Here is a 27,201-nt window from a genome sequence, read left to right on the forward strand (position 1 = left end):
TCCTGTCTCCTAGATCCACTTTGTATTGGCACGCGCTGGTCTGATAGCCTCCGTAGTTTTAGCTGGGAGAGGTAAATGCAACAAATTTGCTTCTAAACAAAATAAACTCACATAATGAACATCATTTCCTTGCTAAAAAAAATAAAAAATAAAATACAACTGAATACTGTGATTATAACGTCTTTCTTTTACCGAACTAAGACGGGGTTAACGGCTTCGTTAAAACATGCTTCTTATTCAACCGAAACTACATAAAACTCACCATAACATACTTGGTTTGTCTTTCCACAATCATCTTTTGTGTGGTGGAAATAAATCTTCCAGTCATCGTGTAAGTTGTCAAAATATTCCATCTCAACGAGCTGTATCCTCTCCCATCCCTGCCGCTGTAAATCACCTCCATCCACAATCTTCACACTGGCCTGGGGGGCCCATTGACTGGGCCCCGTTGCTCAATGACTCCTACCGTTACCAAAGTTGTGTGGCACAGCTAATAGGGTCACTTAGCTCCACAACTAACTGAGCAGCTTGTCACTACAGCAAAAGATAGCTACAGCACAGTAATAACCTATCAGCAGTAAGCAGATATGCTGCGTTGGAGCTGCCTTTTTCATACAAATTACAAATACAAAGCTTAAGTTTAACTAATGTTTTAAATGTGAACCTTAACACTTCTCAACTATTATTAAATGTATGTCTTTTTCCTTGACCCATCTTTTTGTGAAAATCAATCAATGCACAATCAATGCATTTAAAATAATTGCCTCTCTGTATTAACTCTGACTGCACTATAGCCCTGTTGTTAAGATCTTAATGGCTCAAGGAGTAAAAGACTTTTGTTTGAATAAGCCTTAAATCAAATCAGGTGGAAAATCTGAGCCAAGGCTGAAATACTGTTAAACACTCACACCAGAGAAATTCATGATCTTCCTGCGTCCAGCAGCATTCTTGGATTAGTACTCATTCAGAGCTGCACATCTACTATAGCAGCTACTGTATTCTCTAATGACTGTGCCAACACTGTAATTACCAAAGCAGACTTTTAAGAATAAACACATTACTCATCTCTTTCCTGCTTTCACGTCATAGCAGTGGATACTGTTTCCAATCGGGCGTGACTGCACAATTTTACCCGATAACAGCAAGTGTAGGATGCAGCATAGATTCAGGTTGTGGACATAGCAGGGGATTGGTGGTAGCCCCCGAAGGGAGTTAAGGCTTGACAAATATTTGAAGTGCAGCCCAGCTCTGTTTACCCCAGCCACAGCCGCAGGTTGATGCTGCTATTGAATTATGTATCACAAAGACAACAGAGCCGGCAGTGTCAGTGTCAGAGAAATTTTAAATTGAAAACAGTTTCACAGAGCTTCCGTTTGAGTGTTTTTTGCTGTTATTTATTTTACAGTCATTCAAATGAGCGATTGTTATTCAGGAAACCTGGGAAAAATCAATAAAATTGATCCACTAGGACTAGCAGATCCCTGACCTGGATGATTGCCTTTCTTTCTTGCTTCTATCCAAACATACCAGTGATATTCCTCCATTGAACACACAGTTAAACATGTATTTGCATACTGTACATCTGCATTTTTTTCTTATCAAATTCACTTACAGTTAAAGTACAAATGACAACATCTACCACGTTAGAAGAAAAGTGAAAAGACTTGAGAAAAAAGGGCCAGGAAATGGCGAATTCATCTCAACTTTTGAAGAACAACTTGTCAAACATGGTTACAAAAACAGGCCCACAAAGGGTTAAGAGAGAGGACCGACACTGAGATGTGTTCATATACAGAGTGCAATCACAGCATAACCATTTTACAAAATGCTTTGTGAGGAGGTTTAATATCCTCGCTTGATTATTGGCTATGGAAATATATCATTCAATATCAGTGCATCTCTCAGGATAATTGGATTTGTACAGTGTGTTCATTTAACTCTTGATGCCAGCTCATCAATAACGGATCTGCTCTCTAAATCATGAGTCCCTAATTATGGAATTGGATCTGTCCAAGTCGCAGTGCAGTTGGACTATTTCTCACAGCATTGAAAATATCTGGTATCAAATTGATTGTTGTCCAGTAAGGGTGTCACGCTTTCGATTTTAAATCGAAATCGACCAAAATTAAGTCAAAATCTCGAACTTCGAATTAAAAAAATGGGATCGTCGATGCTGCCACACCCCCATGTCACGTCCGGTCGGCTTGCCAAGCGGAAAAAAACACACACGGTAAGTGTTAAAGTGCTGCGAGTCAACCTCCTCTAACTTAGCTACTAGCTAAGCCAGCAGCTATTAGCTACAGCCAGCCAAACGATAGCATGGTGTTACACCATTCCTATTTGGCTCCCGGACCGTGGTCGGGAAGCACAGGGGAGATGATTGACAATTGACAAAAAAGCCACAGTTTGCAAGCTCTGCAGAAACTAGATGGCAGGTTATTCTGTTTAAGTTTCTAATTGACTGAAGATATAAGTTATTGTTACATTATGTTGGTAATAAATGTTTTAAATTTGACAATGTGTGGTGCATTGCGAACAAAGGTCTGATATTATATATTGCATAAAAGTCTAGTCTAAAAATGGCATAGCAGCTTGTGCTTTAAAAATAATAAATGTAAAAATCGAGAATCTAATCGAACCGTGACCTTAGAATCGAAAATTGAATGGAATCGAGGATTTGGAGAATCGTGACACCCCTATTGTCCAGTAACAAAGCTGCAGTGCCTCAGGCATCTGGCTTTTGTGCAGTAAAGTGGAAAACCTGGATACTGGAGCTACTGCTGCATCTGATAAAAGTTGAAAAGACAGTAAAAGGTTTAAATGAACCAACACGTCAATATCCTGCTAAGTCCTGGTCAACCCAAGAGACCTACCCTGTCAAAGAGCCGTGTCCAGTGTTGCAGATCATTGGCAAGCAGGAACAGTTCATGGGTCCACGGTGGGGATGGTGCTCACCTTGTTGTTCCGGCTGATTCTCCGTTCAGGCCTCGGCCGAGGCAGTTTGGTCTGGATCAGCTCCTCCGGTGTGTTACCAAGCGGAGGCAGAAGCCTCTTCTTGCTGTTCCTGGTCTCTGGCAACCACTGAGGTGGCAGTTCGAAGGGTCCAAAACCAAACTGTGTGGAGTCCTCAGCTTCTGTGGGCGTAGCAGGTGCCACCTGAGATGAGGAGGCATAAGCACATGTGTGGACCGGAGAGACCCGAGGTGCTATGACAGAAGGAGGGCCTTCCTTGGTAATGACCAGCCCTCCACCTGTCCCCTGTAGAGGGTCCTTTTTGGTGATCACCTCTCCTCTGAGGCTCCCCATTCTCGACCCACCCAGATGGTCCTCTTTAGATCCAGGGCAGCCTCCTGGTCCTTGGGAAGGGATTTCATTCTCTACATCCTCCTCTTCCTCTTCTTCCTCAGAGGGCCTGAAGATCTGCTGCTGGCCGATGTTAAACATCTCCAGAAGCTGGCTCCCAGAGCGTCCAGCCGTCTCCAGTCCGACCGGCTCCCCGATCACACCCTCCGCTCCTAAAGAGGCCAGACCTCCTGTGCTGACCACGTTACGGCGGCTGTAACGTCTGTGAATCCTTGCCAGCAGGTCCAGCCAGCTGTGACGAGCTGAGCGGTTAACAGTGAGGAACAAAAGTGGATTGGTGAGCAGGGACACCTTGGGTAGCCAGAGGGCCGTCAGATACAGTGAGATGGGGAGCTCTTTAGTGTCTGCCAAAATGGTGCGATACACCACCAAGGCTCCATAGGGGGCGCTGCAGGCTGAGAAAGCCAGTACCACAGCCAGCAGAGTGGCGTGTAGCTCAGCCTCTCTCTGGGACACATACGGGATGGAGATGCTGTTTTGGGGAGTCCGCAGCGCCGCGATTATCACCTTCTTCTTCTGACTGGCACTGAGCGCTCTGCGGATCAGCAGCATAAAGAGGAAAACCAGAGCGAGCGGGAGGATCAGTGTGGTGACGTTGTAGATCAACACGTACACCATGTGGCCCAGGGAGCGGGCATGGTCATCAGAGCAGGACGATGTGACGTACACATCCGTCACATTAGTCACAGCAAACACAGGGAGGCTTGCCACAGCAGCGTGGACCCAGATATAGATGATCAGATCTCGGGATCTTGCATCAGAGATCTTCCTCTCTAACGGGTACAGCACAGAATAGTATCTAGATGCAAAAACACACACATCATTTCAGCTTAAAGACATACATTTTGTCCTTTTCTAGCAGGAGAAAATGTACACATTTCACAGTGTAAATAAAATGAATGACATCTTGGGGATACGAATACACAGCAGTCTTCTCTTCGTACTCTGCATTCATTTTGTCCATATTTTTGCAAAGCTTTAGGATATGGACCAGTGGAGTAGTATTAATCACACTCATGCCGATGGGAAGTCAGGTAAAGTTTTCCTAGTCTGCTAAACAACTGAAGTTTGATGTAAAACACACAAAAAACATGCAAAAAAACATAAAATGGCTCCATATAGCTCAGCCAGCATAATGCCAAATTGATTTTGAAAGACATTATTTCGATCGTTTTTTTAAGCCAAAACCTTCACTGTAGCTGCTAAGCTGAAAGTGTTAATGCGTATCCTGTCTGAAGTACATGCATAAACTCAACTGTGTGTCAAGGGTGTAAATAGATTCATAGATACATTTGGGATCTCCAGGTTTCTGAAGACTTGGACTAAAACTGCATGGAAACATTTCATTTTCAGCTATTTTTCACATTTCAAAACAGTCCCCGTCTACTTCAGAGAATGCCGCAGTGTTTTGCTGTGAAGCTCCGGAAATTATTTGTGGACCAGGAAACTTCGCCTGATCTCACAGGGGACGAGAAAGTAATGTCTGAATTTTCATCATGGGAGAACTTATCCATAAATGCATGCTCATTTTTGGTGTCTTAATGGGAAACTTGTGAGAAAAGAGGAATCATTAAGTTATCAGTAACACCTGTGTTGACTATTGTGTCGACTGTTAAAAGGGCCTTTTGGCTGACTGAACACAGTCGTGCTCAGACAGTTTATGATTAAATATCTCTTAAGTGAATGCACCTAAAACACCCCCAGCTGTAACGAAAGCTTCAGTGTCTCGCTATGAAAATACATTGCTTACGTTTTTAGTAGTTAATCAAGTGAGTTAAGTAAAAGTGAAACTATGACCCTCTCAGTGAGGCAGAGCTTCAAGAGTTTTTTCTGGATGGTACAATCCAACTCATTCATGCACTCACTACAAAAAGATGAAAAACTAACAGAATGGAACTAGGAGCAGCTGTTTTATAATATAATCTGCCAACACTAAATTTATCCTGCATCCACTTAACACATCTACCGTCTTACTGTATTCTTGGTGATACTTTGTGATATATTTTGAATGAAAATGTTCAATAAAAGCATTAGAAAACACATTTTTTGCAAAAAGTTGCTAATTTGAAGATGCTCACACAGACCTAACTAATCAATCAATCAATTTAAAAATGTAAAAAAAAAAAAATGCTTTCTTGAATGGTTTTGGTTTAATTACTGAACTTGGCCAGATTTTCTCTCCATTTATCTCGACTACCTTATGCAGAAGTTGAAACTACGTGGGTGTTTTTGCATGCAAACCCACAAACACATAACTAGATCTCCTCATATCTGTAGCATGCAGATTGTTTTTCATATGTGTGAGCCCATAACTCCTGCAGTCTCAGCCCGCCTCTATATCCACGGCGTGAATTACCCTCCTTGAGAATAAATAATTCATCGCTTTGATAGCATTCTGGCTGTATTAGTTGCTATGGAGGCAATATATTATCTTTGTTGCAGTGAAACCAAGGCCGCGGTGAGGCTGCACAAACACAGGATCTGAGCGCAATCATCATAAAAAAAAAAAATGAGACCTTTGATTTGATTTACTATATGTGCTTGGTATGGTTATGCTCAAATTTTGAGGAAGGAGTATAGCAATGTCTGCCATCATTTGTGAAGCTTCCAATGGCATTTTTTGCACTAACACTATGAAATCTATTAAACTTTTTGAGGAAACGGCGGGGTTTTCATACACCGCGATTTTATGACTTGATGACCTAGAACGGGGTCAGCAATTGCTTTGCTCTGAACAGGGACAAGGGTACTGAGGAGGGCAGCAGCACCCCCAAAAACGAGTCCATAACATATGTCGAATTTACAAAAAGGCCTAAGTGATTAAGAATTTTTCCAAAACAGCGCTTCACAAAAGGTTATAAAGTTTATCCTAACTCTACAACTCACAAAATGTCGCAATTTGATAAGGGAGTCGGGGAAATTTCCATCCCTCTTCATCTCCTTTTAGTTGTTGACCGTAGCTGATGTGGCTGTTTTATAATATGCTGGTGTTCACGTTTGCCGTCTGCAGTATGATCAAAAATCAAATCTTGTAAATTATTGGCAATAAAAATTAGATACATGTCATTCTCGACATTCTAATAAACACAAACACATGAATGTCGTGCACCATTTACTTCGGCATCATTGCACAGACTGACCCCTCAGCACCCCCAAATGTGATTGCCTTCCAGCGTTCCTGGTTACAGCCAGGTAAGGGGCTCCAACAGAACTGGTAGAATTACTATTTCAATCAAAATGATTAGTATTAATACAGAACAAATTACACATTTATTGAGAAAACTTTAACTAAAATGAAAGCAGTTTAGTTGTGGTTTTCATTCCAGGTAAGTCAGGGCTTGCTCAGCATTACTTTAAAAAAGCCAGGTCAGTTGCGACCATATAAGGAAAGCAGAATTCATCTCAGGCTGCTTTTAGCTGTGGCTTTTAACACTGCAGGGAGGCTGCCCAGCGTGGTGTACACATGCTCCATCGATCGCAGACCCCCAACCTTTCTCGTCCACGCCACAGGGTGTAGATGTAGATTGAAAAAGACTTCTACAAAAAAAAAACTTCCAGAGTTTGCTTGCACCACTTTTGCAGCGTGGTTGTTCCCACGTCCATATGTCAGTTTTTAGGGAAGAGAATTTCTCCTTCTGACTCAGCTAAGCAGCGTATTGATGAACTGATCAGAGGATCGATTTCCACCATCCACCTCTATCAAGAGGTACTTTCAAATCCTGTAAAGTGAGTGGGAGGTACACACCGGCCTCTTTCAAACACGTATTTCAAAGTCAGTGGTTATTACTGCAGAGCTGAGGGGAGCACAAAACAAAACATCGCTCAAGTCCTCAGGGACAGAGTGCTCTTTTTTGTCATTTCAAGTGCAAACCTCAATTATCTTTGGCTTAAAAGTTTATCATCACTTTCTTCATTAACAGTGTGCCTACACTGGTAAGCATTTAACATCAATCGTGTCCTCTGAACTGACCTGTCGAGTGCGATGGCGCTGAAGCTGAGCACGGTGACGGAGCAGAAGAGTTTGTGGAGGAACTTGATGGCCTTGCAGAGCAGCAGAGTGTGCAGCCACCAGCAGCAGCGAGGGCTGGCTCCCAGTGCAACGTCGAAGGGAACGCAGACCAGGCTGGCGCAGATCCCCGAGCACGCCAGGTTCTTGATGAAGCGGTTGGTCACGGATTTGAAGACATTCGTGCAGCAGGTGCACCACAGCACCGTGGCATTTCCTGTGGGGTAGAGGAAGGTTTCAGAATAAGATTAACCACCGCAAACATTGGTGTGAAAGCATCCTTTAACAACTAGAATATTTACAAAGGTCAAGTCCTCAGATCTCTCTTTATCCTCTGTTCAAGCTTGCTTCCTGAATCTTCCTCCCACAGTCCAGACAGAAAATACTTGGGTCGCCTAGAGACGCTTAATTGTGCATTGGTATGAGAGAAGGGTGATGATCTGTCTAATCCATGTGAGTCAGCACAGATGGATGGATGATTTATCTGATATGTCTTCCTGACTTCCATTAAGCAAAGAAACAGTTATTGAGCAAATTAAGGAATGAACAGACTTCATAGACCAAAGAGTGAGAAGTTAGGCTTTAACCATTTCATATTAATGCACTGGTTCCAAGCTCTTCATTTTAAAGCCCTCACAGGCCAAAACTTTCAGTTAATTAAATGTTTTGTGCCACTTATCAAGGCAAAACAACCAAAAAGAAAAGCCTGCTCATGCTTGCTCAACATTTTAATTGCAGGTTGCAGGTTCAAACACAATTTTTCTCTGCTCCTTTCAAGACAACCTTGTGTTGATCAGCATCTTCTTGCTGCAGGAAATGCCTTAGACTCATGTTCATGTAAGATCCCGGCCCGGTCGCCAGGACAACATGTTGACAGTCAGTTTTTCTGCAAACCACTGATACGTTCACACTGGAGGTGTCATAGATTACGTACCATATTGACACTCCCTCAATACCTGTCATATCATGTTCACATTACATGTTTATTTCCTGAATTTCATATTGTAGGTGAAGGGGATGGTGTTGGAGTACGAGGCAAGAAGGCTGGCAAACCAGTGACCAAAGTTCAAGACTGTGTTCTGACATTTGCAAGCCTGACATGACAGGTTATTTATAAGGCGACTAGACAATTTAAAGCATATTGTGGCAGCAATTTTTTGACTAGACTTTTTTGACAAGAAGTCTGGACATATCTCCAGCTGAACCTGTTGAGACTAAAACAGGTGTTTTAACCCATAACATGAGCTTCTCTTAACCCTAACCAAGTGTTTTTTTTTCCCACTAAAAATAACCAGGTCTTAACCAAAGCGTTGTGGCAACATAAAATTGAAAATTTAACCCAAAGAAACATAAAGTTGTGAACGTAAAAAATTGTGAAGTTTCAACATATCTGTGATTTTCAGGAAAGGATGCTGCCAACATTTTTTCGTCCGTTTGGGGTAAAAATCCAGATGACAGTGAGTTTGAACAGATTGCTCCTTTAGAATATGTATGTTATTTTGGTGAGGCAGCACGTGCCCCTGATGGCAGGACACGCTTTCAGGTATCGATTCATAGAAAAGCCTTTCAGTTTGCTTCAGCAAATCCGCCCCAAATCCATTTTTCTGGACACAGGTTTTTAAAAATGATTTTTACTCTAGCCTACGGCAATAGTATTGCTGGTAGAAATCCTAAAGAGCTCTCTGCAGGGTGAAGAAATCAATTAAGCCATTACTGAGCGAGACAGGCACATGATCAGGTGCAAGCGGTGAAACTGGCATTTTCATGGTAAGATCCCTCCATAATTTGGAGTGATGAGACGGTAATGGTGGTTAATTAGGTTTAAAAAGGTGAACTTTACACTCCCCGTGGTGCATCGACTGATGTCAGGTCACACAGGGACACATGTGATAGCAAGCCTCTCCAAATGTAATTACCCACACATGCTGTGCTTAGCCGTGCTCTCACTGTCGGAAACAGAGCAAGATGTTCTCTGGTGACGAAGACTGTTTTATTTTTTCCTCAGGTTTTTTGTTACGCCCGGTGTCTGTAAATGCTAGAAAACATGCCAAAAAAACACTTAAAATCAATGCACTGCACTAGATGTAAAAAGTAATTTATCGAGGATTGGATTAGAATCTAGCCTTGCAAGGTTTCGGATAGAGCTGTGAGAAGTTGTTTTGAGGGTAGCATGCTGGGCTTTACTGCCGGTTAGCTGTTCAGGATTTCAGTAACACACTGTGTTACAGGGCAGCGCGCAAAAGTAGTGTTTCGGGGAAACCCTACTGTTGTGGTAATCAGTGATCAGCCTCTGCACACTGTGAAGCTGACTCACATGGGATAATGACACTAGCACAAATAGCCATTGTTTATAATGCAGCATTACATAAGACAGGACGTTCTGTGCAACAATACATTCACATTCCAACATGTAGATTCTATTTTTGTGGATTCTGTTTGTTGCGTTCTAACGGGTTCAGTAATGGTGACGTGAGATCTGGTCTGTGCAGAGGAAGAAGAAGAGGCATAATGAGAAGTAAAGGGAGGACATAAAAGGTCCCTTGTTACTAAAAACCCATTAGTGTGCTCTGATCTGACACCCCTACTGTCAGCGCAACATAATTTGCCAGTGCCCTTTCGAAACCGTTGTAAATCATACTTGCAGAGGGAAAGCACTTTCTATGAGAAGAACAGGGTCATTGTGAAAAGATCTACTGATGTTGACTGCTAATCAGACACAGGATGCAAACTGTATAGTCCTGTGTTTCAAATGTGTTGCACACACCCTGACATCCCTCCAACAGGTTTAATGATGTTCTCACAATGTCATGCACTTACATATTTGCCAAAAGCCTTAAGTCAATCTCAGCAAAATGTAAACATCAGCCATGTAGCCTTTGAGCCAGACATCCATATCAGATGGTTCTGTAAAACCCCAGATTACGGTCGATGCCAGTGTTTTGAAAATTCTTGCTTTCTACAATGTACGTGAATGGCAATGGTATGGTTTGGTTCGCTTCAGGTGCCAAAAATACTTTGTAAGGTTTAGGCACCAAAACGTATTTGTTAGGTTTACGCACCAAAAAAGTTTTCAGGCACCAAAACTACTTGATTGTTTTCCTAACCCTAACCATGTGCTTCTTGTGCCTAAACCCTCAGCACAGTGTTGTCATTACATAAAAAAGAACATTGAACCAAAAGAAAAACAGAAAGGTTGAGTTTTAACATATCCAACATGTATGTCACTAGATGAATAGTCAGAGATTTTCAAAATCACCAGGATTCAAACCAATGGCACCTCAAGTGTTGGTTGGATGGTTGGACTGGATTTCATATCAATCCAACCAATGGCTGTTGAGATATTTCACAAAAGAAAAAAGAGAAAACAGAAGGAATAGAAGTTGCTGAGGAAAACGTAGCAGTCGGATGAGACAAAATACAATTTCAGTCACCGGGAAATTCATTTTTATATATAATTACTCCTGATAAAAAGCAAGGTGTTGTGAAATCACTGGAGGTAATAATAGTAGAAGAAGGGCTGTTGACAGGAGCTGGGTGAGAGTCTCACTTTAGTACAGCTGCGATGGTGTGATGTCACACCCTCCATGTGGCTGCAATACAAGTGACGCGTGTGGGATCACAGTTTCACCATAATATTGAACATTTTAAAGAATTAAAACAAACAAACAAACAGGATCAAAAGAACCAAATATATTATAGTCTACACAAGCATTATGGTATACACTCGTGACAAGTCTAGAGATTCATAGTAAGAGTGAAAGTGTTTTTTAGGAACGTCTGCTTAAAGGAATGTGTTTGAGCAGTTTTTTAAGATCAGGGTTACAAAGTGCTCTACATAGCCTAACTAATAAGACATGTCCTTGTCATGCCACAATATTGCAACGCTTTCAGTCAGAGCTTGTGTTGTCTCTAAAATCACTCAATCCTTTTGTGCCTGAAATACTCACCTAGCACTTGAGGAACACCTTGGCAACCACACTCACAGCAGCCAATGGGGAGAAAGAGCAAACACTAAACACGATTGCTTTTTTCCCCACTTAAAAAATGCCAGTCCGACCACAGGTAGCAACAGGAAGAAGAAAAAAAAACAGCCCATTACATCGGAAATGCTTTGTTTATCTGCCTCACGTGCGTGCAAATAAGTTGCGCCATCTCTGGATGGGTGTTAATAACAGGCTGTTATCAGCGGAGGGGACTCATCCGGCAGTCCAAACAAAGTATCGCGTGCTGTAAAAATTCTAAAGTGTGAAACATCATTAGCACACTTAACACCTTCTTACATTTGCATCCCTGTGGTGTCATAATTACTTGAGTTTCAATGGGAGACTTAATGAATGGTAACCAACAGATGAATAGAGAGCCTGATATCCGCATAGTCCTCATGCTGTAATTAGTCACAGACATGATTACAATAACTCTAGCAGGCGCTGTGCACTCTGTGGCAGATTAATCACATTTGCAGTTTAACTCTGATCTGTGCTTTAGCTGTAAGAATTGAGCACCGCTAATTACTTGAAAAGCTCCAAATTTAAAAAGAACGGTTCAACATTTTCGGGGGAATTACGCTTACTTGCTTTCTTGTTCAGAGTGAGACGAGAGGAGAAATCTGACTTTTATTTTAGCTTGGCCTATCTCGGCATCAAGTGTGGGAAAGGGGAAACAACTAGCCTGGCTCGTTCCAAAGTTCAGCTAAAGCCCGTTCCATCTTGTTTGATTTATCAATACACAATCAGAAAAGGTCAAATTGAGGGTTTGTGGTTTACCCATCCATCATGTCTGTGCAGCTTTTAAGCTATAGCACAGTTTGTCAGAAAAGGTCAGTGGGCACAATCCTAACCCCTAACTCTTATATTTATACTTACATAATTAGGCCTAAGGGTAAGTGTCAAATACTTGTTGGGCCAGGGCGAAGTCTTCGTGCTACATGAGTAGTTATGACTAGTTTTGTGCATGAAAGTTTTGCATTTTGGCGTATTTCAACGTTGCATTCTCGCCATTTGATGGTATACGATACTCGAAGTCCATCAGTAAGGTTGGTGCCCCTTTTACATCAGTGCAGACTTGCTAATGTTAGCCTATAAAGCACAGCTAGAGGCCAGGAGGCAACAGAATTATTTTCTATTTTTGCCTTATATTATGAAGTTGTGAATGAAACATGAGAGTCCATGCTTTTCTATCTCTACTATGGAAAATGGCGTTGCAATAATACCAGTAACCCAACAGAAATAACCTCAGCTGAAGGCGGCCTAATAGAAATGTCCGATCAGTTTATATATATCAACAGATTCTGCAACGGCCGAAGGTTTAACCCAGGTCATAGGGGAATATTTTAACCACTACCCCTTGTAACTCTAGTCTCTAGGGTAGGAATAAAACTTGGAAATGGGTTTGAGCCCTGTACACTGCAGGCCTCTGTATGAGCACAACTTTGTCACATCTGGCAACTTCATGGTGACGACAAGACCCCAGAAAGTCTTTTACTTCAATTCTATTCCGGAATAAACAAACTCTCTGTATCAAGCAAATATATTATAGACTAACTGACACATTGACTGTGTGGAATAAGGTGATTATTTCAAACCTCAGAGGTGCTTTTGGGTTATAATATGAGGTTGACACCCATACAAAAATCACATAGTAACAACACACCCGCCCATTCTCATCAGTGCTACAACTGCATGAGCTCTGGTTGTCGCCAGAGACATTTTACGTAATTTTCTTTACACGGAAAGGAAGCTGTAAGAACACATATGAAGCTTTTATTTCTAAACCTTTTTTACATGCCCATGCATCATGTATCGACTTTGTGTTCATGTGTCATACGTAACTCGATCTGGAGAGATATTAAAAGCGAAGACCCTGACTGCACTGATCTATCATAGACTGGACACCTCAAATACTTTGCCGATGTATATTGCCACAAGAGGACTGCTGCCATTTTTACAGACTCTTACAGAGTCTCTCTTACAGACTTACAGATGAAATCACACCTGCATCAGGACAACAAAAGTGCCGACATGATGGAAGCTGCGTGTTCTGTGCTTCCCTGATGGTAAGTGCGGTCTGAATATCAAAAAAGGATATTGTGGCTTTTATCATTGTACTAAAATCTTTTTTGATGTCGTAAAAAGTGGCTTGAGAACAAAGAACAGACATTTTGTGATGCTCTCTGGACCATCATCGCTTTGATTATTCATTTTGTTTTATTCTCTGGGTTATTTATGTATTCACGGTCAGTTGAGACTTGAGAGTTGCCTGCAGATGAAATCGCCTTGATTTTTCTTTTCATTTGTCGATAGGTGGAGCGAAATGGCTTCCACGGAATTCAGTGTTACCCTTTGCTGTTGAATCCTTTGCTAAAATGTAAATCAAAGATCATCTTTCACGTTTATTTACATCCCACTGAGTTGTACAGTGGGAACTCTTTTTAACTGAATAATGTCCTGGATTTCTGTCTTGTTTTAGATTTCTGGGTTCATATTATAAGGTTGTTTAAAAAGGAAAAAAAAAAGGGGGTATGAACATGTTTTCTAAGCAATAAACACAAAATACTGAGAAAGAGGAGGCCTTTTGAGCCATGCTGCCAAAGGAGAATATTTAGCAGCTATCCGTGTCTTGTTTCCTGGCCCTGCCACACTGCACTACACAGCAGGAGGTGGTATCGAGCGAGAATCATTGGGCCAGGTTCTGCTGATTTCGGCGTCAGTTTCGCCATATTTCATCATGCTGAACTATTTGCCCAGCCTCTAACCGAGTCCACACGTCTTTCAGACATCTCTGGTAATCATGGCCGAGCGTGTTCTGAGCGGCGAGGAGAGGGATGTCAGATGTTACAGCCACATTTGCGACAAATCCCACTTTCATATTAGCAGGAGGATTGTGTACCTGGCTGCCAATAGGATATGTGGGTATGTCAAAGGCAGGACTGTGTGTGACTGATGTGCTGGTGCGGCACATCAATTCACAAGGCTCCTTCCTCACAGCAGCAGCCAGTGCTTCTGCTGGTACAAGGAGGAATATCTGTCACAGAGCCAGTACAGATCAGGCTTAAAAGAAGCTCAAAATGTGTGTGATAGAATTATTACTATTAATATTTGCCAATTTCATGGTGATATATGCAGCTAAATACCTGTCAGAATGCCGAACGTTTCCTTCAGTTCCTTCAAACAGTGCCAAATACATGTGTTTTGGTTAAATTCATGTTTGTTTTTTATATGGATTTTTTCTTGTGTTTGACTGATTAACATATCAGTGTAAAACTGTTTGATATCCAATAATCAAGTTAGCTACAAACTAACATGTGAATGCAAAACACTCACACACAGACAACTCTCAGCTACACACAGGCAACAAGTTGACCAAGTCTCCATTGGCTTAGCCAGTTATCAGAGCTGATATTATAGTGTTCTGCCCATAACGCCAAATAACTTGAATCAGTGAAGCAGCTCGTAACTTAAGTTATCAAATAAATGTAGAGGAGTGGAAGTACAAAGTAGGCAAAAAAAGAAACAATAAAAATGTAAGTAAAGGTGCAATATGTAAGAATTTTAGTTGAACTTCATACAAAAATGTACTTAAATTATCATCAGAATGTTAAGGAATAACAGTTTCGACGTTGTTACGTTTATATATTGAGTTGCAATGTATTTAATATGTAGTTAGCATGCTAAGCAGCTAGCCCTGGTTTGCCCCAGCCAAAGCTCCTATGTGCTAGCTGCACGGCTAACTATGCTAACTAGCTAACAGCGGCTACAGTTGGCAGCAGTTTTCCCTGGCCCCTATTTGTTTTGAGTTTTAATTTGGCAGGTGGCTGTTGTATATCCCACCTTTAAATACAGTACTTGAGTAAGTTAGTAGAAAGTAACATTCTATAGCTGGCTATTATCAAGTTTGACATCAAGATTTTCATTTTTACTACAAATATATATCAATTCTGAAAAGTGGTCCCCTCAATTATCAGTTATGTTTATCTTCTGTATCACTGTGGAGAGCTGAAGTACTACAGGGGCTGCTAACTGGAGAGTTTCAAAAAACTCATGTGTCTTGACTTCTAAATAATTTCATAATCACAGAGGGAAGTGGAGTTCATTGTAGTGAAATATGGAGGATGTGACCTGGTATGGCCTGAACTAATGGAGTGGTTCTGTTACCATCTGTTGTGAGCAAAGTCTGGTAGAAATGAGCACACCATGTAAAGAAGAAATGTGTTTGAAATTCAGCAGTTGAAGGGAAACAGTAATATTGTCACTGCAGCCTATTTAATATTAGATTTTTTTGGGCCAATGCTGATACCGATGTCATGAAGTAGTATTATGATTTTGATGTATCGACCCATATACACACATTTTTTACAAGAGTCCCCAAAAAGAAAACTGGTTAACAAACACATGTAAGAAAGACATTTTATATTAGACAATAAACTTTATTGCCTAAAATGACATCAGTGCACTGGACCAGTAAACTCACTGAGAATTTAATCATCATAAATTATCCCAAACATCTTTTTTATGCATTATAAGCTCTAAAAAATAAAAATAAAGAGAGTTTTCATATCAGCAAACACTGGGCATCATCAGATTAGTGGTGTCGCAATTTCGAGATAATCATGTATGATAATATCGTGTGAATAATCCAGCAGAGATGTTCAGCCTTGTGCATATTTTGTTCATGAGTTCATCTGGCCGCCTTCTCACTTGTAATTAAGCAGTCGATAGTGTTTTTTTGTTTTGTTTTGTTTTTTCACAGTTATGGAATCTCTCTTCACCTGCCCACACTCGTATTTTGAGGGTAATTTATTTGCCAAAAAAGAGACAAAACGCACAGTGAACAAAGGTTTGTTTGCTATTGCATTTTTCTTTTTCGAATTTACATAGATGTGGCAATAATATCGCTATTGCAAACTGGTCTGGCCACAATGATTATGTAGTGTCAATATCCACTGGTAATATCCGCCAACCAATATATCAGAAAGGCTCTAACTGTAACATTATTTAGTGAAACGTATGGGTAGGATATGACAGAAAGACCACTCAGCGGTGGTTTGAATTGGTATACCGGCAAGTAAACTTGTGTTTTCACATCTTTTTATTCCTTCACATGGATTTCTTTTGCCATGTTTTGGGGGTCATTTATGTACAGCATGTGTTTTAGAGGTAAGACCTACAAGAGGAGAAAGATGAACTAAATTTTATACAACTTTTGGGTACAGACGACATTATATTGCTGCTTCCATTTCACCCACAGTATTAATGATGAAGCCACTTTTAAAGGTGCAGTAGGTAGTTTTGGGGAAGACATTTCAATCAGAAGAGAGAGATCTTCACAGATATTCTTCTGTTTCATGTCTAACCAAACTAAATAAACAATCTATTTTTGTTTTCATGACTGAATAAACTGAACAAACTAACTGACCTTAAAGGGCAACATAATTTCATAGTGTTTTGTATTGTTTATATTTGGCGGACCCTGCTACCCTTCTCGCTTCAAACCTTATTTTCCTCTGAGAACAACTTGTTTATTCACTTATGGAAAATATACATATTTCAAGGTTTGTTTTCTTACCTCATTAATATTGTAATTATTACAATTCTGAGTTTGGACCTCTTCTACAAAACCACATAGTGCCCCTTTAACAGACTTGTTTGTTTTTTGCCGATTTCCTTTAATATTTGAATAATTCTGGGATAAAGGGAGTCCACATAGGTTCTCCTGATCCAAATCTAAGAATCAAACTGTTGAGTCATGGGGAAAAGATGTTTTCATCGAGCAGATCCATTAAAAAAAAATTTAAAATGTTCATCCTCATTTGCACCTTTCTTGGTTAATTATGGGGCCTTTCTTGTCAAAATGTTCATTTCCAGGAGGGCGACTTACCCAGCAGTGAACTTAGGAGGATGAAGATTTGAATGGTGGTGGTGAAGTCCCGGTAGGCTTGCTCTCGGACGAGGCGCTGCTGCTCTTCCAGCCCGCTCCCCTCGGCGGGTGGGCTGCCGTCCCACCGGGTCGGCGGGCTCGACGCGTTCAGGAGCTCCAGCCTGAGGTGGGCTGCTGCTGTGAAATTGGCGGCACCGTCCCCGACCGTCGCAGCCCGGCTCCCGCTATTCATTGTCGGATCAGCCCCCGCTATCCCCGTGGGTTCGTTAAGAGGGCTGGCGGGATGTCAGCGGCCGGCGTTGAAGAGGCATCTTCTGATCACCGCTGTGCTACTTGAGGGGACGACGGTGAAGTGTTGTCACAGTCCCTAACACCGTGCATGTCAGTGTGCATGCAAGATGGACACAGGTAGGAAAACGCGCGAAGGAGATCTGTTTCTCTCTCTCTCTCTCTCTCTCTCTCTCTCTCTCTCTCTCTCTCTCTCAGTGTGAAATGAGGAAGAACATGGTGCGGTAATGATCACACATCAGAGCAGCGAGGATACACGCTCCATCATCCCCTCTCATGGCGGGGATCCGTGCGCAGAGAGGTCGGCTGGATCTACGCTCTCTGACAACCAGCGCGCCTCAAACCACGGCGGGCTGCGAAGTGTCCATTCCGGGGAAGCGAAGCCTCCGGCACGTAGAGCTCACTACCATCAACATCAGGAAGAAAAATAAAACTACAAAAAAAAAACAAAAAAAAACAAACACTGTGTCTGTCAGGGCTGTTACTCCGGCTGCTGCTACTGCTGCCAACCGCACTGTCAGAGGCTGTTTATTGGTAGACTGGCTGGATATTTCACAGCGTGAGGTGCAAGACTGGAGAGGAGAGGAGAGGAGAGGAGAGAGGGGAGGAGAGCCCCTCCTCTTCTGAAGAAACTCCACTGAATCTTATGAATGACAAGCAGGGGGAGGGAGGGGAGTGTGGGCAAATGACCACACCCACTGGTCAGAAGAAATGTTGGCCTGCAAACCACTGATATGTTGAAACTTTTATCATTTCATGTTGCAACTGCAGCCCAATATTTGTGGCCGACACCGATATCAGGGAGTCAAATATTCAGATATTAAAGGGGCAGTATGCAGATTTAAAGAAAGAAATTCAAACTATTAACTATAATTATTTGGTATTTAGAATATTAATGAGGTGAAACTATACCTTCTGAAATATCTGTTTTTTTCCCCCGTAACTGAATAAACAAACTGTTCTCAGAGGAAAAATAAGATCCCCAGAACTGAACTGAAGCTAGAAAGGTGGCAGGGTCCGCCACATATGAACAAAGTAAAACAGTATGAAATTGTGTTGTCATTTAAATCTAAATTTTGGCACACACATTTATTTTCCCCTTGGGCAAGACGAGGCAAGTTTGTTTGTATAGCGAGATTCAGACACAAGGCAACTCAAAGGGCTTTTTGGGGGCATTAAGTCACACCAAAAGACAATAAAAATTGCATTTAAAATGAATTAATAAACAGGTCAGAAGACATCAAGTTAACAAGTTAAGAAATAAAATAATAAGCTAAGATAGAAGAGATTTAAACGAGACAAGATTTAAGGATTAAAGTCACAGTTAAGTTCAGGATAAAAGTCACAGTTCAGTTCAGGATTAATTCTGATATAGCCTAATATTAAAGGGGCACCAGGGGCGGTTCTAGGGGGGGCCAACAGGGGCCAGTGCCCCCGTAACTCTGAGTCTGGACCACCCTGTGGCCCCCCTGACAGGGAGTCTGCATCAATAATACAATGACAGATTTCTTGTAATGATTTTGTTTTGAGGGGAAAGGCAGAAATAAAGTGTCTCAGCAGTTTACTACCCAATCAAAATTTCTGAAATTGTAAACACTGTTTTGTCTGAATGAGGGATTTATCTTTTTTTCCGGGTTGTATGTGCCCCCTAACCAAAAAGGCGGGCCCCACCTGGCCCCCCTATTAAAACTGGTCTAGAACCGCCACTGAGGGGCACTATGTAGTTTTTGGGAAGTCCAAAATCAGAATTTTAATAATTACAATATTAATGAGGTAATACCACAAACTCAGATTTTTTTTTTTCCATAACTGAATAAACAAGCTGTTCTCAGAGGAAAACACTGTTTAAAAATAGAAAGGTGTCAGGGTCCGCCACATATAATCAAAATACAACTGTTTAATATTGTGTTGTCCTTTAAAGCTGCAGTCTGGAGTTTTGAGAAAAAAGTGGACTAAGCCAGAATATTTAAACGATAGAGCTCCCAGGTCCCCTCCTTCTTCCTCTCTGCTGCTGCAGCCCTGCCTTCAAAGCCCCTCCCACAGAGGAGCCTTCTGCATGAGCAGGCTTGTAACCATGGTAACAGAGGACGCCAGATAACCAAGATGGCGCATTCACAAAACAACAAAATAAGCCTATTTCTGATCAATACAACTAAATTATAATCCGGAGTGCCTCGTGCAGATCACTGTATCCCGAATTACAAACAATATTCCTCACACCGCGGTGAAAGGAGTTACCACGTAATCATTAGTGCAACACCATGCTGCATTTCTGAAGCATGAGAGACGCCATTTCTCTATACTAATTCAACCACTTCAGAGTGTACTGAACGCAAACTAACGTTATAACTGCCCAGTCGCTTGAAAGACACTTTTGCTAACCAGTAGCCATAAAGACAGAGCTAAACACTGGAGTTAGCATATAAGCTAACAAGCTAGATTTAACAACAAGCTATGTAGCTCGACTGTAACATCGGCAATGTGCGCCACTACAAGTATTACTGTAACCACCACTACCATAGCCTTTTGGTTAAACCATAGAATGAAACATACATCAAGCAGGGGTCCTACTTGTCCAGCAGAAAAGCCGCTAACTCTGTGTCGCTTTTGAGTCCTTACAAATCCTTCAGCTCCCTCCACCTCTGAAATAACACGCCGATATTTATCCTTGTTTTCTCTCTGGCTCAGTTCAATTCTTTCTTTTTTCACTGCTTTTCTTCATCAATGTTATTATTTCTTCTCTCAGACGTGGGCAATGGTGGGGCGTTTTTTGGCTCTGTTGTTGTTGTCTGTTCTCCGCCATTGTTTACAGTTTGAGCTTGAACATATCTGACCAGATAAGGGGAGGCACTGCGCCTGCACGGGGGAGGGGCAATGACCAGTACATGCACATGAATGATTGACACTTCTCAGACACTCCCCTTGGCTCTGATTGGTCTTATTGATCCGGGAGCGGTGGATTCTTGCAAATCAAATTAGGGCCACTGGGTGGACCCACAGACAGCAGATTTTTACACAGCTTACATGTATCTTATTCTACTATCAGATCATAATGACAATTTTAGCAAATATAACCAAAACATTGTTACAGACTACAGCTTTAAGGTAAGTTTGGTAATGCAGTTATGAAAAATTAAGTCAATGTAGATCTTTTTCTAATGATTAAAATTTCTTCCCCAAAACTACATAGTGCTCCTTTTATATATCTGCTGATATTAACATATGATCCCTCAAATATGACTATTAACCACTTGATGTTTGGAGGCAGGATATTTAAGTGTCTAAAATAACACCAGTATACTGAAGCAGTACACCTGGAAATTTAGATGTGCATTTAATTGTGCATTCTGCTGTGTACAAATAAAATTTTCCATGTCATTCTATACTGGAAAACAGAGGCACCAATATGATATAACTGTGATCGCCTGATAATATCTGTCAGTCAATATATATTTGTTGACCTTGAGTTGCGTTTTTACGTTTCTTTATGTTCAGTGTTGTGGCAGTGCTCTGCTTGTGGTCTGGTTAGGTTTAGACACAAACAATAGTTGGTCTCTGTTAGGAAAAGATCATGCAAACATTTATTGTTTAGCTAATCAGTTACTTAGTTTGGTGTCCGTGGCAATTGTCAAACCAAAACAACCACACATTACAACAATTACAGTATGGTGTATGGTAACTGGTATAAACCTTTATACCCTAATGCAAGTGTCAGCCACCTCTTATCACATGGATCTTTTTAACAGAGATATACTGGAAGGTATAAAGGACGATACATCACTGAGGATTGCTGGGGCCTCTCAAAGTGACAGTGTGTTGTGTGAAAAAAACTCAACCACACATCTCTGAATCATCAGCGATCAAACCAGAGTCTGGCCTAGACGGTATTAATGGGTCTCAATTTTATAACAAGGAGCCCTATGAATACATACAGACGTCACCCAACATTAGTGTAGATGAGGTTCGCCCTCAACAACAACCCTGCTGTTGTCTTGCTCGGCCTGTTCCCTCACAGGAGCTTGTGACATTCCTCTTTGGTTTGCTGAAAATACCAAAAATAGGAGGAGACACGTCTCACAGTATTTTATATTCAATGTTTAATTAATAACAATGAATCCTTTGTAGTCTCTTTGGTGCAAGCCAGTGAGCATTTTCCCCCTGGAGATATTCATCATGGACCCATTGTAGAGAAAAAAGCTCAGGATCGATGTGTAAGAAAGAAAGATATATTCATTCCAAAAAGCAGCCGGTTCAGTCCAACAAGAGTCCTTTGTTAAAAATGTGAATATTTCAATTGAAATTGGGTCAAATCAAATCTTGACTCAACAAATGAAAAGCATCATCCTCCATTGTGTGATTTAAAAAGATGTAATGAATAACTGCCTTCATAAAGATGAATGTGGTTCAGGGCATGCCATTGTATTTGTCTTCTGCTTCAGACTCCCCTCTTTGATGCACATTAATAAATAAAAAAATTTAAAAAGCACTTACATCATCAAGTAAATTCACTTATCTTTAAAACAGAACAGCCCTTCTTGTAAAATTCCAAGCTTTTCTACTTTGAAAGGGGAATTTTAAAAAAGACACACAACAGCGGTCTTAATGCTATTCAAAAAGCAGGCTCTTGTTTCATCATTCAAAGTTCTGCTCCCCCCCGTCTGCTTCACATCATGCTGTACGTGACGATACATACCTCACGTTTATATGCTAACGTCGAAGATAAATGTAGGAAGGCAGAGCTGCCACTAGATGCCAACGTTTGCACGACTCACAATTCACATGCATGAGTTTCACCTGGGAGACTAATGAGTATCCTGCGTACAGTCACACCGATTGGTGCAAGAGGAGGCATTACGATTACAGACTGAAACCACATGATGCAGATTCTGTCTTCTTTTTATTAATAAGAATGCTTGGTATCAGTTTAAATCAGAATAAGGCAAATGTATACAGAATCATGTAAAACAATCCTATGCAGAACATGAGATGATAAGGTGTTAAAAATGCAATCAACGTGTCTGATAATCCGGCGGTCGTGGGTCATGTTTAAAGTGTCAGTACGAGAAAAAAATCATTCATAGTATTTTCTGTAACAAAGCAACCAACCACAGAGCAGACAACCTGCAACCTACACAAATACCTGTCTACATGTGTGGACTGGGCCTCAGTGGAATACATAATTAGCTCAACGCTTCAACAGGAAAATGCTGATACGGTCTGATTTAAGATCCTTTGACAAACTGGAGACAAGGATACGAATAGCTAAGGATGGCCATTCTGGGATGCCTGGTGCACTTGACGCAGCGTTGCCTGCCATCAAGGGCTCTTGTTAATCAAGTGGCTCTTGAAGAACTCCTGGACTCTCCCCCACAGGTCCAGTTGAGCATCAGAGTGGGCTTTTGGCTCCCCACCAAACACCACGTTCTGCCTCACTGCTGCATGGAACCCAGATGGACAATAAGGCATGTGAGGGACCTCCAAAAAGTGACCGGCTTTCGGGTACGTTAGCACCTTAAAAGTCTCTTTGCCGTGATCTCTCAGCCTTTCAGCAGCCCGCCTGGCAAAAAGCGCACTGTTCCAGTTGTGGTCATCTTCAGACACAGCAAACAGGAAGTGGCAGCTGGCACGTTCGATTGGAAACAATGACTCCCTGTGCTTTTCCCAGCAGGGGTCCGGTAAGGCATCGCGTATATCTACAAGCCCAGAATCTGTCATTCTAATATTCTTGATGATAGGGGGAAGTGGAGGTATAACAATGTCTTTGTAGTGTACGGGAAGCACAGTGTTTCCAATGCAGGCATTGACACAGACGGTCGCTGCGATCCCAGAGAAGAAAGATGACATCGCCAAAGCCATCCCACAACTGTGGGAGATCGATATGATGCCAATCCCAGGACCTTTAACCTGCACAGAGAGGTGTCGTGGTAATAATCATGTTTAAAGCAGCTCATATATCCTGTCATAAGATATCATCAATTACACACGTGGATCCTCCACAACATTGTTCATCAACGTTATTCACTTCACACCTATAATTGTTGTGGCTGATCAGCGTACAGTAGATTAATAAATAACAACCATCCCTCAACACAACCTGAAAGAAGAGCTTTAATGAACTGGGGCTGCAACTAACAGTTATTTTGAATTCCTTTTTCTGATTCCTCTCTCAATCAACACATTAATCGTTTTAATTTAAAAAATGGCGGATAAATCAGAAATTCCTGAAGTCCGAGGTGACATCTTCAAATGTCTCGCTTTGCCTCACAAGCAGTCCCAAACCCAAAGATCTTCAGTTTATAACCTAATGAGATGAATGAAAATTCTTGCGATAAAAAGCTTGAACTTAAAAGTGCAGATCAATTACCTGTCCATTGATCAACAGATGAAGTAACATCATTTCCACGCTAAAATTAATGCATAACTTGCAAAGATTGACCACGAAGAAATTCAGTCACAGAAAGTAGCCAGCAGATGGCAGCACTGAACACATGAAATGTAAATATAGGCCTAAATATTTGACAAAATCTACTATGTATTTTATGAATTCAGCTTTCACAATATTCATAATCAGTTCAAAAACAAAGCAATCATCACAAGAGGGGATACAATGGAGATTCTATAACCCTAAATATCATTTTCTTTATTGATTTATTCTTGAATACTGACCTCTGGTTGTCCTCTCAGATATGTTACAGCCTCTTCAAAGTACTCCAAATCAAAATGTTTTGGGTTTTTTGGTAAATCCTTGTAACCATAATAGGCCAGTGCCAGAACAACAAACCCCTTATTTGCTAGGAGGCTGGCTTTGGGCTCAGAAAGAGCTCCACCGAACGTGTACAGATCCACGATCCCTGGGAATGGACCCTTTCCTGGAAATAAAAAAGGAGAGGTCACGCCTACATCTCCCAGCTTTGATCAGCTGGCACAAAGTATAAGACATACCTGGTGGTATGAAAAGGACTCCTCGGATTCTTCCTTCTTGCACAGGTATTCTCTTCATCCCCTCTGTCATGTATCCTCTCTCGTTGGTTTCGGAGGCTAAGATCTCACCGGTGTCTCCGCTTAGTGCTTCTAACTCCACCACTGTTGGGCTGAGCACGTTTTTTTTCACGTATTTATTGTGAGGAGTCTCCGGTGCCATGGACCAAAACAAACCCATGGGCTCCACTCCGGTGTAGCTTCCTCCCAGGGACGGTGCACGGCTGACATCCACCTGGCCAGTTTCGTCTGCTTTGTACAGGGCAGAAGCCTTGAAAGTCACCCCCCTGTCATCAACCAGCTTGGACCTCAGTTCGACTGGTCTGTGCGGAGCAAGTCCCTCGACTTTTACCTGCACCAGTTTGTCAAAGAGGCAGCGAACACTTGGGAGAATTTTCAGGCGGATCTGTGAGTATGCCATTTCAGCTCTTCGAGATGGGAACCATAAATCACTGTAATGGCCTAAATGTCCTTTTACTCAGGCCTTTATTTTGCTACATCTGTCAGGGAAAATCAAGAATGAAATTGCCGTCATTGCAAAAAAAGTAATTAATATGTGTTTCAGATCCAGCGAAAAGCAATGATGCTCAAAACAGTGTTGCTGAGAAACTTTGGTGTGCGAGTTTTCACCAAGCTTCAATAATGTTCTTCTAATCAGAATATTTGATGTGGCACAATGAGATTCTGTATATGTGTGGTTTATTGGGTTCCTTTTAATAAATAGTGTTCAAAGAGATAAGAGGGATTGACAGGTCCCTGCAGGCATAATGCTGCAATTATTTTTGATAGATATGTGATTCACAATTACTGGGAAAACTCCTATTTGCATCATATTTTTCATCTTCAAAAAAACTATTTAAATCATCAATCAGTTAGATCAATGATGCCACATTTGCTATGGTCTGTACCGAAAAATGCTGTGAGGGTCCTCAGCTGATAAAGGAGAGTGAATTCAGGGACATGACCATGACAAACTGGGTGAAAGGTCAGGCAAGCACAGCTCACTATTCTCCAGATGGAGACGAGCAGCTGGCACCTCAAACATGACAGCCAACATCAGATTGTGGGTGAAGACCTCCTGTGGATACAGCTTGATGAACTACTCGTGCTAGCTAGCTAGCTTAGAAGGAAAGTAACTTTGCAGATGTGAGCTTGACTGCCGTCCCAGTTTTTGTTTACCGCCTTTGTTTTGAACACACTGACTATTTCACGCACTAATTTAGCTGACACCAATGATGTCTAATACAGTATTACCTTTCACCAGCCATAAAGTAGCCCGAAAAGCCTACCTGTGGATACCTATGAAAGAAGGAAGCAATGTTGTTACCACAGGACCCCAACCATGGAGCAAGCGCAGCAGAGTATGAGGACGCTGGACGCAACCACTTTACAAGATTAGGGGGAACCGCTTTTGAATGCGCTGCCTCTGGTGTTTGTTTGTCTGTGACCGTAACGATTTGTGTGCTGGTGATATGTCAAAATACCAACTTAAAGTTAACCTATCAAAATTGTATTCTAAGAGAAATGTACGATGGTTGACAGATAAAAGCAGAAGGTCATGGTTGCCCGGAATGAAACGGTCCATGTTTTTAGCTGTTGACCCTCGGCGCCAGTTTAAGTCTAAGTCGACTTTACATTAGATAAATAAATAAATAAATAAATAAATAAATAAGACATGAAAAATGTATTTCGATCATTTCTCATTATTTTCCATCATATAAGATTCACTTTTACATATAGCCAGCGGTATACATGTATGTAGGAAGGTAAAACAGCCACAAGATGTCAGGAATGGCACAGAGTTTGAACACTTGGGGAAAGCTTGAAAAGGTTAAGACGCCCTTCCTCACCAAGAACATCAGATTTTTTTTATCTCCTTGCACAGTACATGCTGTTGAGTGTAGGCCTGTGCCCTTGTGTCATCACCAACAAGGTGATCATCACCAACAAGGTGAACATGATAGAGTGGAGGAGTGCATGATGGGGAACTCACATACACCACATGTTCAGCTGTGATATAGATTATCTGATTAGGTGCTGGACCACCTTGCTGCATATTTTTTCATATCAATGAGCAAAATGGGAGGTTGCTGGGCTCCGCTGCCTCTTGTTTATCTCCAGGGTGGACCTGTGGGTGTCCTGTTAAAGGTTCTCCGCACGCCTCAATGACATGTCAAGGTGTTTAGCAGTAGAGTTTGATCCTATTAATTAGCGGTTGGTCAGTGCCAGGACTTCAGAACCTCAGGGCCCATGAATGATTTCTTCTTAAGGAGAGGGGAAAGGAGAGAGTCTTTCATATTGGGTAAAGGCGGGTGATTAAGACATGAGTGGGATGTAATGGAGATCAGGGAAGGAGCCAGATTTAGCTGGTATTGAGAAAGTGAAAGTAAAGTTGGTATGTGGAATCAACAAACTAAACATCTAATAGTGTTTTTTAGCCAATGGGATGACATTTTATAGCTTAACTGACCTCTTTCTGGACATCTTTCAGACCTTTTGTGCGCATTTCTTACAATTAGAGGAACACCACTTCAGTCAACGATTGGGTATGAACTTCCTTCCCACTTACAGTATTTGCACTGAATGATTCATGTGCTTGGTGTGAACTTTTGTACTATTTTTTTTAAGTGCAGCAACGTCACGACAAGTACAGAGACGGATCATTTAGTCGAACATTTAATGGACAAAACCAT

At 41.5% G+C, this 27,201-nt stretch overlaps 2 protein-coding genes across 5 annotated transcripts; both read right to left on the minus strand.

The window, feature by feature from the left end:
* Positions 1–1,322: 1,322 nt before the first annotated feature.
* On the minus strand, positions 1,323–18,155 carry gpr176 (G protein-coupled receptor 176). Its single transcript, XM_030404234.1, has 3 exons — positions 17,243–18,155; positions 7,334–7,586; positions 1,323–4,162 (listed from the first exon to the last, which is right to left on the minus strand). The coding sequence occupies exons 1-3, from the start codon at positions 17,472–17,474 to the stop codon at positions 2,926–2,928; spliced, it is 1,722 nt and encodes a 573-aa protein (XP_030260094.1). The 5' UTR covers positions 17,475–18,155; the 3' UTR covers positions 1,323–2,925.
* A 4,253-nt stretch (positions 18,156–22,408) lies between these two features.
* Positions 22,409–25,928, minus strand: acot20 (acyl-CoA thioesterase 20). 4 transcript variants are annotated; one of them, XM_030404827.1, is made up of 4 exons: positions 25,798–25,928; positions 24,473–25,008; positions 24,197–24,399; positions 22,409–23,434 (listed from the first exon to the last, which is right to left on the minus strand). In XM_030404827.1, the coding sequence occupies exons 2-4, from the start codon at positions 24,927–24,929 to the stop codon at positions 22,847–22,849; spliced, it is 1,248 nt and encodes a 415-aa protein (XP_030260687.1). In that variant the 5' UTR covers positions 24,930–25,008; positions 25,798–25,928; the 3' UTR covers positions 22,409–22,846. The 4 variants fall into 4 exon arrangements, with proteins under 4 accessions (XP_030260687.1, XP_030260689.1, XP_030260688.1 ...); XM_030404829.1 differs by having other exon boundaries at positions 25,808–25,870; XM_030404828.1 differs by having other exon boundaries at positions 25,763–25,867.
* Positions 25,929–27,201: the final 1,273 nt, after the last annotated feature.

Source organism: Sparus aurata, chromosome 22, assembly GCF_900880675.1.
Source record: "Sparus aurata chromosome 22, fSpaAur1.1, whole genome shotgun sequence".
Lineage (NCBI taxonomy): Eukaryota > Metazoa > Chordata > Actinopteri > Spariformes > Sparidae > Sparus > Sparus aurata.

Excerpts from the sequence above, each read along its gene's own strand:
- gpr176 (XM_030404234.1), bottom strand. The coding sequence starts at position 17,474 with ATGAATAGCGGGAGCCGGGCTGCGACGGTCGGGGACGGTGCCGCCAAT. Across the intron at positions 7,587-17,242 it reads CCTCCTAAGTTCACTGCTGG|GAAATGCCACGGTGCTGTGG; the intron begins GTAAGTCGCCCT and ends TCTACCCCACAG. Across the intron at positions 4,163-7,333 it reads AGCGCCATCGCACTCGACAG|ATACTATTCTGTGCTGTACC; the intron begins GTCAGTTCAGAG and ends TTTTGCATCTAG.
- acot20 (XM_030404827.1), bottom strand. The coding sequence starts at position 24,929 with ATGGCATACTCACAGATCCGCCTGAAAATTCTCCCAAGTGTTCGCTGC. Across the intron at positions 24,400-24,472 it reads AGTCCTTTTCATACCACCAG|GAAAGGGTCCATTCCCAGGG; the intron begins GTATGTCTTATA and ends TTTTATTTCCAG. Across the intron at positions 23,435-24,196 it reads ATCTGAGAGGACAACCAGAG|GTTAAAGGTCCTGGGATTGG; the intron begins GTCAGTATTCAA and ends CTCTCTGTGCAG.